The sequence below is a fragment of the Pristiophorus japonicus genome, chromosome 3 (assembly GCF_044704955.1).
Source record: "Pristiophorus japonicus isolate sPriJap1 chromosome 3, sPriJap1.hap1, whole genome shotgun sequence".
Taxonomy (NCBI): Eukaryota; Metazoa; Chordata; class Chondrichthyes; family Pristiophoridae; genus Pristiophorus; species Pristiophorus japonicus.
The window spans coordinates 182,384,650-182,399,620 of record NC_091979.1 but is presented as its reverse complement, the minus strand read 5'-3'; the positions used below and the strand labels follow the sequence as shown (position 1 = coordinate 182,399,620).

The 14,971-nt window shown below is 45.0% G+C and overlaps 1 protein-coding gene across 1 annotated transcript in view; it reads left to right on the top strand.

Moving 5' to 3' along the window:
- Positions 1 to 14,705, top strand: part of asb1 (ankyrin repeat and SOCS box containing 1) — a 60,680-nt gene extending 45,975 nt beyond the window's left edge. Inside the window, exon 4 of the mRNA XM_070876059.1 lies at positions 12,489 to 14,705. Coding sequence (XP_070732160.1) covers positions 12,489 to 12,622 — 134 coding nt within the window. The 3' untranslated portion in view covers positions 12,623 to 14,705. The remainder of the gene's footprint in view (positions 1 to 12,488) is intronic.
- The last annotated feature ends 266 nt before the right edge of the window (positions 14,706 to 14,971 follow it).

The following is a 14,971-nucleotide window of genomic DNA, read 5'->3' as shown; positions in this document are numbered from 1 at the left end:
CTCTACCACCCTTTCAGGCAATGAGTTCCAGACCCCCGCCACCCTTTGGGTGAAGAAATTTCCCCATATATATCCTCTAACCCTCCTACCAATTAATTGAAATCTATGCCCACTGGTTGTTGACCCCTCTGCTAAGGGAAATAGGTCCTTCCTATGCACTCTATCTAGGCCGCTCATAATTTTATAAACCTCAATAAGGTCTCCCCTCAGCCTCCTCTGTTCCAAAGCAAACTAACCCAGTCTATCCAATCTTGCCTCATAGCTAAAATTCTCCAGTCCAGGCAACATCCTCATACATCTCCTCTGTACGCTCTCTAGTGCACTCACATCTTTCCTGTAATGGGGTGACCAGAACTGTGTGCAGCACTCTAGCTGTGGCCTAACTAGTGTTTTATACAGTTCAGGCACAATCTCCCTGCTCTTGTATTATATATCTCGGCTACTAAAGGCAATTATTCCTTATGCCTTTTTAACCACCTTATCTGACACTCCAATGCAGTGCTGAGGGAGCACTGCACTGTTGGAGGTGCCATCTATTGGATGAGATGTTAAACCGAGGTTCCGTCTGCTCTGTCAGGTGGACATGAAAGATCCCAGGGCACTATTTAGAAGAAGAGCATGGGAGTTATCCCCGGTATCCTGACCAATATTTATCCCTCAATCAATATAACAAAAACAGATTATCTGGTCATTATCACATTGCTGTTTGTGGGAGCTTGCTGTGCGCAAATTGGCTGCTGCGTTTCCTACATTACTACAGTGACTACACTCCAAAAGTACTCCTTTGGCTGTAAAAAGCTTTGAGATGTCCGGTGGTCGTGAAAGGCCAGCTACCTTCAGAGGTCTGTGGACATGCACTCCAAGGTCCCTTTTCAGTGTATTCCCTTTCCTTGTTAGCCTTCCCCAATTGCATTATCTCACACTTCTCTGGATTGAACTCCATTTGCCACTGTTCTGCCACCTAACCAGTTGATTGATATCTTCCTACAGTCCGCAGCTTTCTTTTTCATTATCAACCACACATCCGATTTTAGCATCAGCAGCAAACTTCTTAATCATGCCCCTACATTCAAGTCTAAATCATTGCTATGTACCACAAAAAGCAAGGGACCCAGTACTGAGCCCTGCGGAACCCCACTGGAAACATCCTTCAGGTCACAAAAACACCCATCGACCATTACCCTTTGCTTCCTGCCTCCAAGTCAATTTTGGATCCAACTTGTCACTTTGCCTTTGATCCCATAGGCTTTTACTTTCGTAACCAGTCTGCCATGTGGGACCTTATCAAAGGCCTTGCTAAAATCCATATACACTACATCAAATGCACTACCCTCATCGACCCTTGTTACTTCCTCAAAAAAATTCAATTAAGTTAGTCAGACACGACCAATCCATGCTGACTGTCCTTGATTAATCCGTGTCTTTCTAAATGAAGATTTATTCAGTCCCTCAGAATTTTTTACAATAATTGTGCCACCACCGAGGTTAGACTGACTGGCCGAGTTACGTGGTCTATCCCTTTCTCTCTTTTTAATCAAAGTTACAATGTTAGCAGTCCTCCATTCCTCTGGCACCATACCTGTAACCAGAGAGGATTGAAAAATGATGGCAGAGCCTCTGCTATTTCCTCTTTTGCTTCTATTAACAGCCTGGGATACATTTCATCCAGGCCTGGGGATTTATCCACTTTCAAAGCTGCTAAACCCCTTAAAACTTCCCCTCTCACTATGTTTATTTCATCTAATATTTCATACCCCTCCTCCCTGATTGCAATGTCTGCATCGCCCTCTCTTTTGTGAAAACTTACGCGAAGTATTCATTAAGAACCATACCACATCAAGCAACATCTGTGGAGAGAGTAACATAGTTAACGTTTCAGGTCGATGACCTTTCAACATAACATTAGATATATACTGACTATTGAGTGTAATGTACACCGTTACACAATACAATTTAATAAAAGCAGTTACTATCGTGAATAACATCCATAAGTACAGCATGCTTTATAAACACAACCTTCGAAGTGAAACATTAAATCAAGGCCTTGTCTACTGCTCAAGTGGACTGTAAAAGTCCCACAGCACAATTTGAATAGGAGTGAGGAGCTCGCCCAGTGTCCTGCTCACCATATGCGCCTCATAGTCTATGGATAAGGGGTTGGCCACATAGGACTGAGATGAGGAGAAATTTCTTCAGTCCCCAGAAGGTTATGAATCTTTGGAATTCTCTACCCCAGAGGGCTGTGGCTGCTGAGTCGTTGAGTATATTCAAGACTGACCGTTAGTGCCCAAAAATCTAAGGGAATTGGGGATATGGGGATAGGGCAGGAATGTGGAGTTGATGGAGAGGATCAGCCATGATCTTATTGAATGATGGAGTAGGCTAGAGGGGTAGTATGGCCCACGCCTGCTCCTATTTCTTATGTTCAACCAACTCCATCAAAAACAGATTAACTAATCATCCATCTCATTGTTGTTTGTGAGATTTTGTGTGCAAAATTAGCTGCCAAACTGTCAGGTTACCAGCCATCTTCTGAGCACTGCAAAATAATTCATTGTGTGTGAAGCACTTAGCGTGTTATCACTTCTCTAGACACCACTCAATGTAAAATGCAAACCTGTCTTATTATTAACATATACTGGCTATTATCTTCTGCAATCACGCCAAACTGTCGCAATTATTAACTCTTCAATGAGGATATGCTTGCACATCAACTGAATGTAATGGCTTGGCTGTTTTAAGATCTGCTGTGACACCCAGTACTGAAGGAGTGTGGAATGTCTCACTGATGGCACAGCTGAACCCAGAAACATGCTGTATGGGAAATTGCAGGAAGGGACTCACAGCTATTTATCCCTCAACCAACATTACTACTAACAGATTATCTGTTTGTGGGACAGTTTTCTTCCTTTGCCCAGCTCCGGTCTTTTGGATGAGACGTTAAACCGAGGCCCCGTCTGCCCCCTCAAGTGGATGTAAAAGATCCCATGGCACTATTTCAAAGAATAGCAGGGGAGTTATCCTTGGTGTCCTGGCCAATATTTATCCCTTAGCCAACATCACTAAAACAGACTATCTGGTCATTATCACATTGCTGTTTGTGGGAGCTTGCTGTGTAATTTGGCTGCCGCATTTCCTCCATTACAAATTGACTACACTTCTAAAGTGCTGTGAAGTAATTTGGGACGTCCTGAGGTTGTGAAAAGCGCTATATAAATGCAAAATGCAAGCCTTTCTAATTCAAGGCAAGGGCAGTGGCGGCGGGCGAGGCAAGGTGAGGCCTGAGGTCAATGGGTCCGGATTTCAAAACATTTTACGGATTCCGGACGACCCTGCCACCAATCGGTCCGGATTCTAGAACTCCGGATTTTGGACGCTCAATCTGTACTAAACTCCCTGCTTAAAACTCTATACTGGAATATAGATTTCTGTTTGTTGAGTTTTGTTTTATTATCTTTGGGGATCAGAGTGTTTATTCAGAATTTTCCTTCAGGAGCTCAAATTGGCTAGGTAATCCCATGATCGGCTGCATTGTACAAGGCCTATGAAAGGAGTGAGTTTGTTGGGCTAATTGGCATTTTATTGCTTCAGGTTTTCTTGTGTTCTAGCTCGTGAAGGTTTGTCATTATTATCTTTCAAAGTGAAAAAAGATAAAGTAGTTTATAATCTTAAATGAATATTTTCTACAAGTGTTATCCAGTTTTTGTAGTACACCCAATAGCCCAGATGATTAAGCTCTTGAAAATTTAGGGGTATTCAACTCTAATAGATCTCCTAGGACAGATGATGTATCACCTAGGCTACTGAAGGAGACCAGGGAAGAAATGCGTGGGTTATTGTTATGGTGGAATCCATGCATTTAGAACTGGTAGTAGGCAAACTTATTTAAATAGGGTGACAAAACTACAACCCAATTAATCTAATGTCAATCACAAGAAAAAAAATGGTAACCATTCCAAGGATTAAACTGGAGGCGTAAATGTTTTTTTTTAAATTTGTTCATGGGATGTGGGTGCTGCAAGGCCAGCATTTATTGCCCATCCCTAATTGCCCTTGAAAGGTGATGGTGAGCTGCCGCCTCAAACTGCTGCAGTCCATGTGGTGAAAGTTCTCTCACAGTGCTGTTAGGGAGGGAGATCCATGATTTTGACCCAGCTACAATGAAGGAACGGTGATATAGTTCCAAGTCAGTTTGGAGGGAAACTTGGAGGTTGTGGTGTTCTCATGCACATACTGCACTTGTCCTTCTAAGTGGTAGAGGTTGCAGGTTTGGGAGGTGCTGCCGAAGTAGCCTTGGCGAGTTGTTGCAGTAGCATCTTGTAGATGGTACACACTGCAGCCACGGTGCACCGGTGGTGGAGAGAATGAATGTTAAAGGTGGTGGTTTGGGGTACCAATCAAGTGGGCTGCTTTGTCCTGGATGGTGCCGAGCTAATTGAGTCTTGTTGAAACTGCAAGCATCCAGGCAAGTGGAGAGTATTCAATCACACTCTTGACTTGTGCCTTTGTAGATGGTGGAAAGGGTTGGGGAGTCAGGAGGTGAATCACTGCAGAATACCTAGCCTCTGACCTGCTCTTGTAGCCACAGTATTGGTGGTTGGCCCAGTTAAGTTTCTGGTCAGTGGTGATCCCAGGATGTTAATGGTAGATTCGACGATGGTAATGTTGCTGAATGAAGGAGCGGTGGTTAGACACTCTCTTGTTGGAGGTAGTCATTGCCTGGCACTTGTGCTGCATCATCTGAGGAGTTGCGAACGGAACTGAACACTGCAATCATCAGCAAAAATCCCCACTTCTGACATGATGGAGGGAAGCAGCTAAAGATAGTTGGGCCTAGGACACTGCCCCGAGGAACTCCTGTAGCAGTGTCCTGGGGCTCAGATGATTGGTCTCCAGCAACCACAACCATCTTCCTTTGTGCTAGCTATGACTCCAACCAGTGGAGAGATTTCTCCCTGATTCCCATTGACTTCAATTTTAATAAGGTTCCTTGATGCCACACTTGGTCAAATGCTGCCTTGCTGTCAAGGGCAGTGGTTCTCTCCTCATCTTTGGAATTCAGCTCTTTTGTCCATGTTTGGACCTCGGCTGTTATGAGGTCTGCAGCCGAGTGGTCCTGGCAGAACTGAAACTGAGCATCCATGAGCATGTTATTGGTGAGTAAGTGCCGCTTGCTAGTACTGTCAATGACTCCTTCCATCACTTTGCTGATGTTTGAGAGTAGACTGATGGAGTGGTAATTGGCTGATTGGATTTGTCCTGCTTTTTGTGGACAGGACATACCTGGGCAGTTTTTCACATTATCGGATAGATGCTGGTGTTGTAGCTGTACTGGAACAGCTTGGCTAGTGGCATGGCTAGTTCTGGAACACAAGTCTTCAGCACGACAGCCGGGATGTTTTCGGGACCCATAGCCTTTGCTGTAACCAATGCGCTAAGCCGTTTCTTGATATCATGAGGAGTGAATCGAATTGGCTGAAGACTGGCTTCTGTGATAGTGGGAACCTCAGGAGGAGGCCAATATGGATCAAGCACTTCTGGCTGAAGATGGTTGCCAAAGCTTCAGCCTTGCCTTTTGCACTAATGTGCTGGGCTCCACCATCATTGAGGATGGGGATGTTCATGTAGCCTCCTCCTCCCATTAGTTGTTTAATTATCTACCACCATTCACAACTGGATGTGGCAGGACTGCAGAGCTGTGTAATAACATCTTTCTCACCGAATAACTCCTCCTGTGGTTCGGCATCCATTTTTGTCTCGTTTCGTGTCTGTGAAGTGCCTTGGGATATTTTTCTACCTTGAAGATGCTATGTAAAAGCAAGTTGTTACTGTTGTCTGCACTATCTCCAATGCTTGAGAGTATTACTTGTGGCACAGTGACCAAAACTGGGAACAGTATTCAAGGTGTGGTCTGACCCAAACATGCTTCAGTTTGACCATGACTTCTCCTGACATGTACTCGACCAGTTCAACATTCTGTTGGCTTTGTTGGTGGTTGCTCTGCATCAGTTGGACATGTTGGAAGTAATTTTCAATGGGAATTAATGGAGCGTTTTTGTGAAGGGCACTGATCTGCTCTGCAAGTTTAGTGTCCAGGCTAGAAATTAAAAGTAATAATTACCCTCGTTGAGCATCAAGTCAAATAAGACTCCTAAATATCTCTCCATTTTTTCCTTAGCTATTTCAACACCATTCATAGAGTACATGTTAACCCATTTTCCTTACTGTGGGTAATACTTTGGTTGGTATTAAGTTTCATCAGCCATTATTCTGCCATTAATCATTAACCAACTAATCTCTCAGCTGCCTCCTTCAATTGGCTGATTGGTACCTTGACTCCATTTACTTGCATCTAACATAAATCTATGGATCCCAGTCTTGGAAGATTTCACTTGATTCAGCATCCAAAGCCTTTTGGAGGAGAGAACTCCAGATTTTCTTCATCTTTTGTGTCAAACGGTTCCTGGTTTTACTCCCAAGAGAGAGAAAACTTGGATTTATATTGTAAAGTCCTGTCCCCTCAGTACAGATTCACACGAGGCATATAGTGAAGTCAAGGTCACTCTGGACCTGCACCTTTATTTCACAGCTCTGAAATGCTGCACTTGCCTGAGACCTGTCCTTATACACCTGTCTCTTGCAAGTGCACCCCTGGTGGTAAGGTATGCTGGTGGTTACAGGTAATATCTTATTACAGTCATGTATAGCATGTTAGGATACAGTTATATATAATAATGTAAGATACATGACATCACCCTCTCCCAAGGTCTTATTGTCTTTATAGGTTCAGTCTCTCAGGTAGTCTACGCTCTCGATTGGAGCGTCTTAGTTGTGGTTCAGTTGTTTGCCTCGGTGTCTGTTTTTCTTTGGGTGTGGTTGCTGGTATCTCGCCTGGGCTGTCTGTTTTGATTGGTGTGATTGTTGTTGACTCGCCTGGGCTGTCTGTTGGGATTACCCTTTCCTCAGGTTGTTCCCTCTATCTGTCCACCAGGTGTGGTGCGAGTTCCACATTGTAGTCTGCCTCTGGTTCCGCAGTGTTGTTGGTAAATCTGCTTTTGACTTGGTCTACATGCCTCCGGCAGGTTTTGCCATTGTCCATTTGTACTACCAGTAGCCTGTTTCCTTCCTTGCCCGTTACTGTCCCTGCAAGCCATTTGGGATCCCTGCCATAGTTGAGTACAAACACTTTGTCCCCTATCTCATTCCATCTCTGCCTTGAATTTCTGTCATGGTACTCAGTCAGCTTACGGCGCTTTGCCTCAACGATTTCGTGCATGTCTGGGGGGATTAATGAGAGCCTTGTTTTTAAAGTCCTTTTCATCAACAGTTGCGCGGGGGGGGGGGATCCCAGTCAGTGAGTGCGGACGAGATCTGTACGCCAGCAGCAGTCGCGACAGGCGATCCTGCAGCGTGGGACCTTGGATTTTAAGCATACCTTGTTTAATGATTTGCTCTCTCCGCCTAGCCGTTGGAGGCCGGCTTGAACGGTGCCGTCTTGACGTGATTTATGCCGTGGTCAATTATAAAGTCTTGGAATTCTGCGCTGGTGAAGCACAGACCATTGTCACTGACCAATATGTCAGGGATTCCGTGCGTTGCAAACATGATTGCGAGGCTCTCCACAGTGGTGGAGGTTGTGCTCGAGTTTAAAATGGTGCATTCGATCCACTTTGAAAATGCATCTACAACTACAAGGAACATTTTGCCCATGAATGGGCCTGCATAGACTACGTGCAACCGCGATGACGGTTTGGTGGGCCAGGGGCTCAGTGGAGCCTCCCTGGGGGCATTGCTGAGTTGGGCACAAATGGTGCACCTTCGGACGCAGAGCTCCAAGTCTGCGTCAATAGCAGGCCACCAGACGTGGGATCTGTCTATGGCCTTCATGAGAACGATCCCCGGGTGCTCGCGGTGGAGCTCCCGGACAAATGCCTCTCTGCGTCGCAGAGGCATAACTGCTCGGCTGCCCCACATCAGGCAATCTGCTTGTAGTGATAGCTCATGCATGCGCCTGTGAAAGGGTTTTAATTCCTCAGGGCATGCATCGCGAGCCTCTGCCCAGTCACCGGTTAGGACACATCTTTTTACTAAGGATAACGTGGGGTTGCTGGTCGTCCAAGCTCTGATTTGGCGAGCCGTCATGGGCGAACCTGTGGACTCAAAGACATTGATTGCCATGACTATCTCATAGTCCTGTTCGTCAGACCCTTCCATGGTCGCCAGGTGTAGCCTGCTGAGCGCATCGGCACAGTTGTCTGGTCTGTGCCTTATGGTATAGTCGTAGGACGCCAGCATGAGTGCCCACCGTTGAATTCGCGCCGAGGCGTTGGCGTTTGTTGCCTTGCTCTCGGATAGGAGGGACGTGAGGGGCTTGTGGTCGGTTTCTAACGCGAACTTGGCCCCGAAAAGGTATTGGTGCATCTTTTTGACACCGTACACGCACGCGAGCGCCTCCTTCTTTACCATTCCGTACCCGCGCTCTGCCCGCGAAAGTGACCTGGAGGCATAAGCTATGGGTTGTAATTTGTCCGCACTATTGACGTATTGCAAAACGCACCCGACCCCATACACTGACGCATCACATGTGAGAACTAGCTTTTCACCTGGGTCAAAGAAAGTCAAAACACTGTTGGACCACAGAAGGTTGCGTGCCTTATTGAAGGCGCGTTCCTGGGCGTCCCCCCAAAACCAATCTCACCCCTTTCTGAGCAGCAGATGGAGAGGCTCCAGCAGTGTGCTTAAGTTCTGCATAAAGTTCCCAAAGTAATTGAGTAGCCCGCGAAAGGCGCGCAGTTCTGAGACATTCCGGGACCTGGGTGCCAGGCGAATTGCTTCTGTTTTGGACTCTCTTGGGTAGATTCCATCAGCGGCAATCCTTCTGCCCAAAAATTCAACCACGGGTGCGAGAAACAGGCACTTGAATTTCTTGACTCGTAGGCCTACCCGATCCAACCGCTTTAGTACTTCCTCCAAATTACGGAGATGGGAGTCAGTGTCCCTGCCTGTGATAAGTATGTCGTCTTGAAATACAACCGTCCCCGGGATGGACTTGAGCAGACTCTCCATGTTGCGCTGGAATATGGCAGCTGCCGACCTGATGCCGAATGGGCATCGATTGTACATGAAAGGGCCTCGATGTGTGTTGATGGTGGTGAGTAGCTTGGATTCCTCGGTTAATTCTTGCGTCATATACGCAGATGTGAGGTCTAATTTTGAGAAAAGTTTACCTCCAGCCAATGTGGCAAATAAGTCCTCCACTCTGGGCAGCGGGTACTGGTCCTGTAGGGAGACTCTGTTTATGATAGATTTGTAGTCCCCACAGATTTGTACGGATCCATCAGGCTTCATGACTGGGACGATGGGACTTGCCCAGTCGCTAAATTCCACAGGTGATATAATGCCTTCCCGCAGAAGCCTGTCTAGTTCGTGTTCAATCTTTTCCCTCATAACATAGGGTACAGCTCTGGCCTTGTGATGGACCGGTCGAGCATCATGTGTGATGTAGATTTTGACTTTGGCCCCTTTGAAAGTGCCCACACCTGGCTAAAAGAGATGTTCAAATTGCTTTATAACTGTTGAGCAGGAGGTCTGTTCCTCTAATGACATGGCATGGACATCATCCCATTTCCAGTTTAGTTTTGCCAGCCAGCTTCTCCCCAGCAGTGCTGGGGGGTCTCCGGGGACAATCTACAGGGGAAGTCGGTTCACTGTCCCTTTGTGTGTGACAGAGAGCATGGCGCTGCCGAGGACTGGTACGATTTCTTTGGTATAGGTCCTTAGTTTGGTGTCGACCCTTGTGAGTTTTGGTCTGTCTCTTTTATGCGGCCACAGTTGTTCAAATTGTTGAGCGCCCATGAGAGATTGACTCGCTCCCGTATCCAGCTCCATGTTGACAGATATCCCGTTGAGTAGGACACTCATCATTATAGGAGGCGTCCTGTTGTAGGAGCAGCGGCCATTGATCGTGTTGACCCGCTGTACATCGGTGTCCCGGGTACTGTCCCCACCATCTTCTGGTCCGCTTTCCGACCCATCCGATTTGTGTACCAGCCGAGCTGCCGTTTTTTTGCACATGCGGGCCAAATGCCCTGTATATTCACAATTTCTGCAAACAGCCTGCTGAAATCGACATCCCCTTGACGAGTGCCCACCCCCACACCTCCAGCACAGACCTGTTCCATTGTTCAAAGTGTTTCCAAAGAATGAGCTGCGTCTGGCTGATCTCTCCTGAGCTTCTCTCCGTTTGTAGTTGATTGCTCGCATTGTGGGTTGATGAGGTGTGAACGGCCATTCCTGTGGCCCTTGATGGCTTCTGCCTGCTGTCAAGAGCCTGTTCTCCAGGTTTTGTCTGTGTGTGGGGGTAGCAGCTTGCTTAGTGCTGTGAACTTCTTGTTCCCATATTTCGTTAGTTGTCGTACCTGCATTGTAAATCAACCTCGTTTCTTCTTCCCCTGCCAAGAATGTCTGTGCAACCAGTGCTGCTGCCTCTAAGGTCAGGTTCTTTGTCTCTGTGAGCTTTCGGAATATGCCTGCGTGGCCTATTCCTTCAATGAGAAAGTCTCTCAGCATTTCTCTCCTCAGTTCATTGGAGAACTCACATAAACTAGCCAACCTCCGAAGTTCCGCCACGAAGTCGGGTATGCTCTGGCCCACACAGCGTCTGTAGTTGTATAACCTGTGTCTGGCCATGTGTAGGCTGCTCGCTGGCTTCAGGTGGTCTCTTACCAGTGTGCTCAATTCTTCAAATGACTTGCTTGCTGGTTTCTTGGGTGCCAACAGATCCTTCATTAAAGCGTATGTTTTCGAGCCACTGCTGGTCAAGAGATGGGCTCTTCTCTTGTCTGCCTTATCGTCGCCTAACCAGTCTTTGGTTACAAAGCTTTGCTGGAGCCTTTCTATAAAGTCCTCCCAATTGTCTCCCGCATTGTACTTTTCATCTGATCCGTTGTTTGCCATTTTGTGGTTTTGTAATCCCGTAGCTCGTCGCCACTGTAAAGTCCTGTATCCTCAGTACAGATTCACACGAGGCATGTAATGAAGTCAAGGTCACTCTGGACCTGCACCTTTATTTCACAGCTCTGGAATGCTGCACTTGCCTGAGCCCTGTCCTTATATACCTGTCTCTTGCAAGTGCACCCCTGGTGGTAAGGTATGCTGGTGGTTACAGGTCATATCTTATTACAGTCATGTATAGCATGTTAGGATACAGTTATAAATAATAATGTAAGATACATGACATATATAGTGCCTTTCACAACCTCAAGTCATCCCAAAACACTTCAGTCAATGAAGTGCTTTTGAGGTGTAGTCACGTTTGTAATGCTGAGAACGCAATAGCCAATTTGAGCACAGCAAGCTCCCACAAACAGCAATGTGATAAATGACCAGATCATCTGTTTTAGTGATATTGTTTGAGGGATAAATGTTAGCTTGGACTCTGGGAGAACTCCCCTGCTCTTCTAGGAGACCCACTGGCTCTTTTATGTCCAACTGAGAGGGCACGCAAGACCTCAGTTTAACTTCTTATCCGAAAGATGGCAACCTCTGCCAGTGCAGCACTCCCTCAGAACTGTACTGGAGTGTTAGCCTAGATTTTAGTGCCCAAGTCTCTGGAGTTGGGCTTGAACCCACCACCTTCTGACCTTGAGGTGAGAGTACTACAACTGAGCCAAGTTGACACGTGTGGAGTGAATTGGGCATTGTCGTGCCCCCCCCCCCCCCCCCCAGGTGAGATAGGTATCGCCCCATTCACGAGGTGAGTTTTGGCCAGTGATGTTGCTTAAAATAATTGATCGCGTTCTTGCATCTGTGGGAACTTTACAAAAGAAACCGCTACTACAACTGTACAACATTTGGAGCCCTTTATGTTTAAATATTTTGTGCACTTATAATAAAACGAGTCCCTCCAAAGAATCTTGGCAGACAAGGGGAATGATTGCAACAAAGTTTTGTCTCCCTCTCTGACTCAACAATGGTGAAAATGATTGTTACTTGTACATAAACATTTATGGTGTGTGTGTACATAAAGGATAAACTCTGACCCTAGCACCCTTTTGGATTGTTCCTTAAATATCTCGAGCTGTGTTGATTGAAAGTGTGCGAAATTATACTGCAAGAAAATATCCCCCAAACAATCCAATAAAGCAAAAACTTGCTACTTGCATGGGTCTCCATTCAGCCCTGAATCATAATACACCAGGGTTTTGATTTAATACAGGGAGGGAATGCAGGAGTATTTCCTGCTTCCACACGTTCCCGGAATTCTAGTTTACAATATTCTGATTTGTACATGTTGCTGTTATGTGGTGCAATCTATGTGGATGATTTGAAAATGATCCGATGTCAGTAGTGAAGGAGGGAATTTTGGCCAACGGAATTTGATATATTGTTTTTTCTCAGAGTCCTGGGGTTTAGCTTTTTATAGACACTTTACACAACCGAGAAGTCTGGTATTAATGCTTATTAAGTGGATATTCCTTTCTGAACAGGTACTCCCAGGACACTGACATCTTCCTGCCGTATAGTTATTAGGAGAGCACTGGGGAAGTTTCGTCTTCATCTGATCCAGACACTGCCTATACCAGACACGGTTAAAATCTTCCTGTTACATGAAGACACCTGAGGGAGGATCACATCTCACTGCTCTGCATGATTTCTGTTGGACTAAAGCCTCACTACATTAACCTGGCACTGAAGTATCACTGAAAATTCTAGTTTCTGCCACACATGACTGTTGTAATGTATTTTGGAAAGTGAGTTTTTGCTTTCCTGTTCTTTATTCTCCATGTATTGGTTCAAAAGACTCGTCCTGTGAAAAATCCATATTTCTTGGGATCCCATGCCACCTGCATGTGCAAAAAGCACAAAAATCTTTATCAAAGAAATTACCATGTCCTCAATTAAGAAAAATGTTGGCATAAAAACCATGCTAAAATACACGGCAATTATATGTTGTGCATAAAATCTACCACCTCTGGGTGAATTTAAGGCATCAATCCAATCTCGAGGGTCAGATTTTGTAGATCATTCCAACTCTACACTCATTGTATGTGACATCATCTGAACTCTACAATTGGATTCCTAGAATTTCCTTGGTGACAGCATTCAGCATCTTCTGTATATTCCAGTCGGCTCCTATACTTGGCTAAACAGGTAAAGGATGTCGAAGTTGTTTTCACTAGGGTGGATAAGAGGCATTAGCTGTTTTCAGATGTAATATTACTCTGTTGCAGGGTTGGATTAATCCCAATTCACTTAACAACAATTTTGTGAAGATTCAAAATGGTGTGGTTTTAATTGATGAGCAGCAATATGTCTGTTCAGTAGGAGAGCCAATAAGTGATATTCCTTAGTCAGACTATTCAGGGATACTCTAGCTCCCCTTTCACATTGTATTAAAATGGTACTTTATGTTTCGCATATAGCTTATAGTAGAAGTGTAATCAAAATGGGAGTGAGTGAAGGGATGTTGCCCCTCTTGATTGTGTTATATTTTGCTTCGTATGAAATATTTCACAAAGGTACTGTTAGAATAAAGCAACAATAACTTGTATTTATATAGCTCATTTAACGTAGTGAAACGCCCCATGGTGCTTCACAGAGTATTCTGAAATTTAAAAAGTGCACTAGGTCAGCATATTGCCCTTTCACCCCTAGGCCCTCAGTTTCAAGTCAGCCACCAGTGATGGGACGAAAGTCTCCTCTCTTACAAAGGCTCTATATGCACAGCAAGTTGAGGTTGTCTCAAATCTGCTTGCAGTGTTCTGGAGCACAAAACTGTAGTCTTTGATCCACCTTTCTGAGGAAATCTGTGATTTGCCTGATTTTAGGAAGTTTTTGTTATAGAATATTGATTAACTAACAGCTATTGGATTGAATTCAGATCCAGATTTCAGATGTTTGTTCGAAACATGAACATAAGAACATAAGAATTAGAAGCAGCAGCAGGCCATTCGGCCCCTCGAGCCTGCTCCACTATTCAACAAGATCATGGCTGAACTTCTACATCAACTCCACTTTCTCACCCTATCCCCATATTCCTTGATTCTCTTGGTGCCTAAGATTCTATCGATCTCAGTCTTGTGTATACTCAATGACTGAGCATCCACAGTCCTCTGGGGTAAGAAAATTCCAAAGATTCACAACCCTTTGAGTGAAAAATTTATCCTAAATGGCCGACCCCGTATCCTGAGACTATGACCCTTAGTTCTAGATTCTCTAGCCAGGGCAAACATCCTCTCAGCATCCACCCTTTCAAGCATCGAAGAATTTTATATGTTTCGGTGAGATCACGTTTCATTCTTCTAAACTCGAATGATAGCCCTCTAACTAGACAGTTAAGTAAGGGTATCAAGGGGTATGGAGTTGAGATACAGATCTGTCACGATTTAATTGAATGGCGGAACAGGCTCAAGGTGCTGAATGGCCTCTCCCGCTCCTTTGTACAAAGAAAGCATGTTGATCTACTGTATTGCCCGGTGCTCCTCCACCCATCTTGCCTTTAAAGGAAACTGAATATGTTTGTGTGGAGGGGGAAATGTGCCAGCGTCCAGTGCAATGTGTTTCAAACAAAATATTTTGATGAAGTGTGCATGTCATCTTTGAATTTAACTTTGTTGTTTAATTTAACTACTGTTATTGCTGTACTTGTGTTTTCTGGTTCTGTTCCTATTACCGTCTAATAATAAATCAATTGGTGTCTACTAGCATGACAATTTTACATTTGGAACTGAAACTAGTTGCTACTTGGTTTGTAACCAGTTGTGATAAATAGCTGAGATTGAAAATGTTCAAGGAAGAGCAGGAAGGGTCTGTAACCTAAAGATCATATAGTGTTTCGGGTTTTGAGCCGGTGAAATGCCTTTCAACAAAAAACAGTTTTTAAAAAAAATTTAAAAAAATAAATCTCAGAAATCACACGTTTCAAAGCTTCACATTGCCACCAATTTGTTAAGAGGATCTGTGGGGTCCA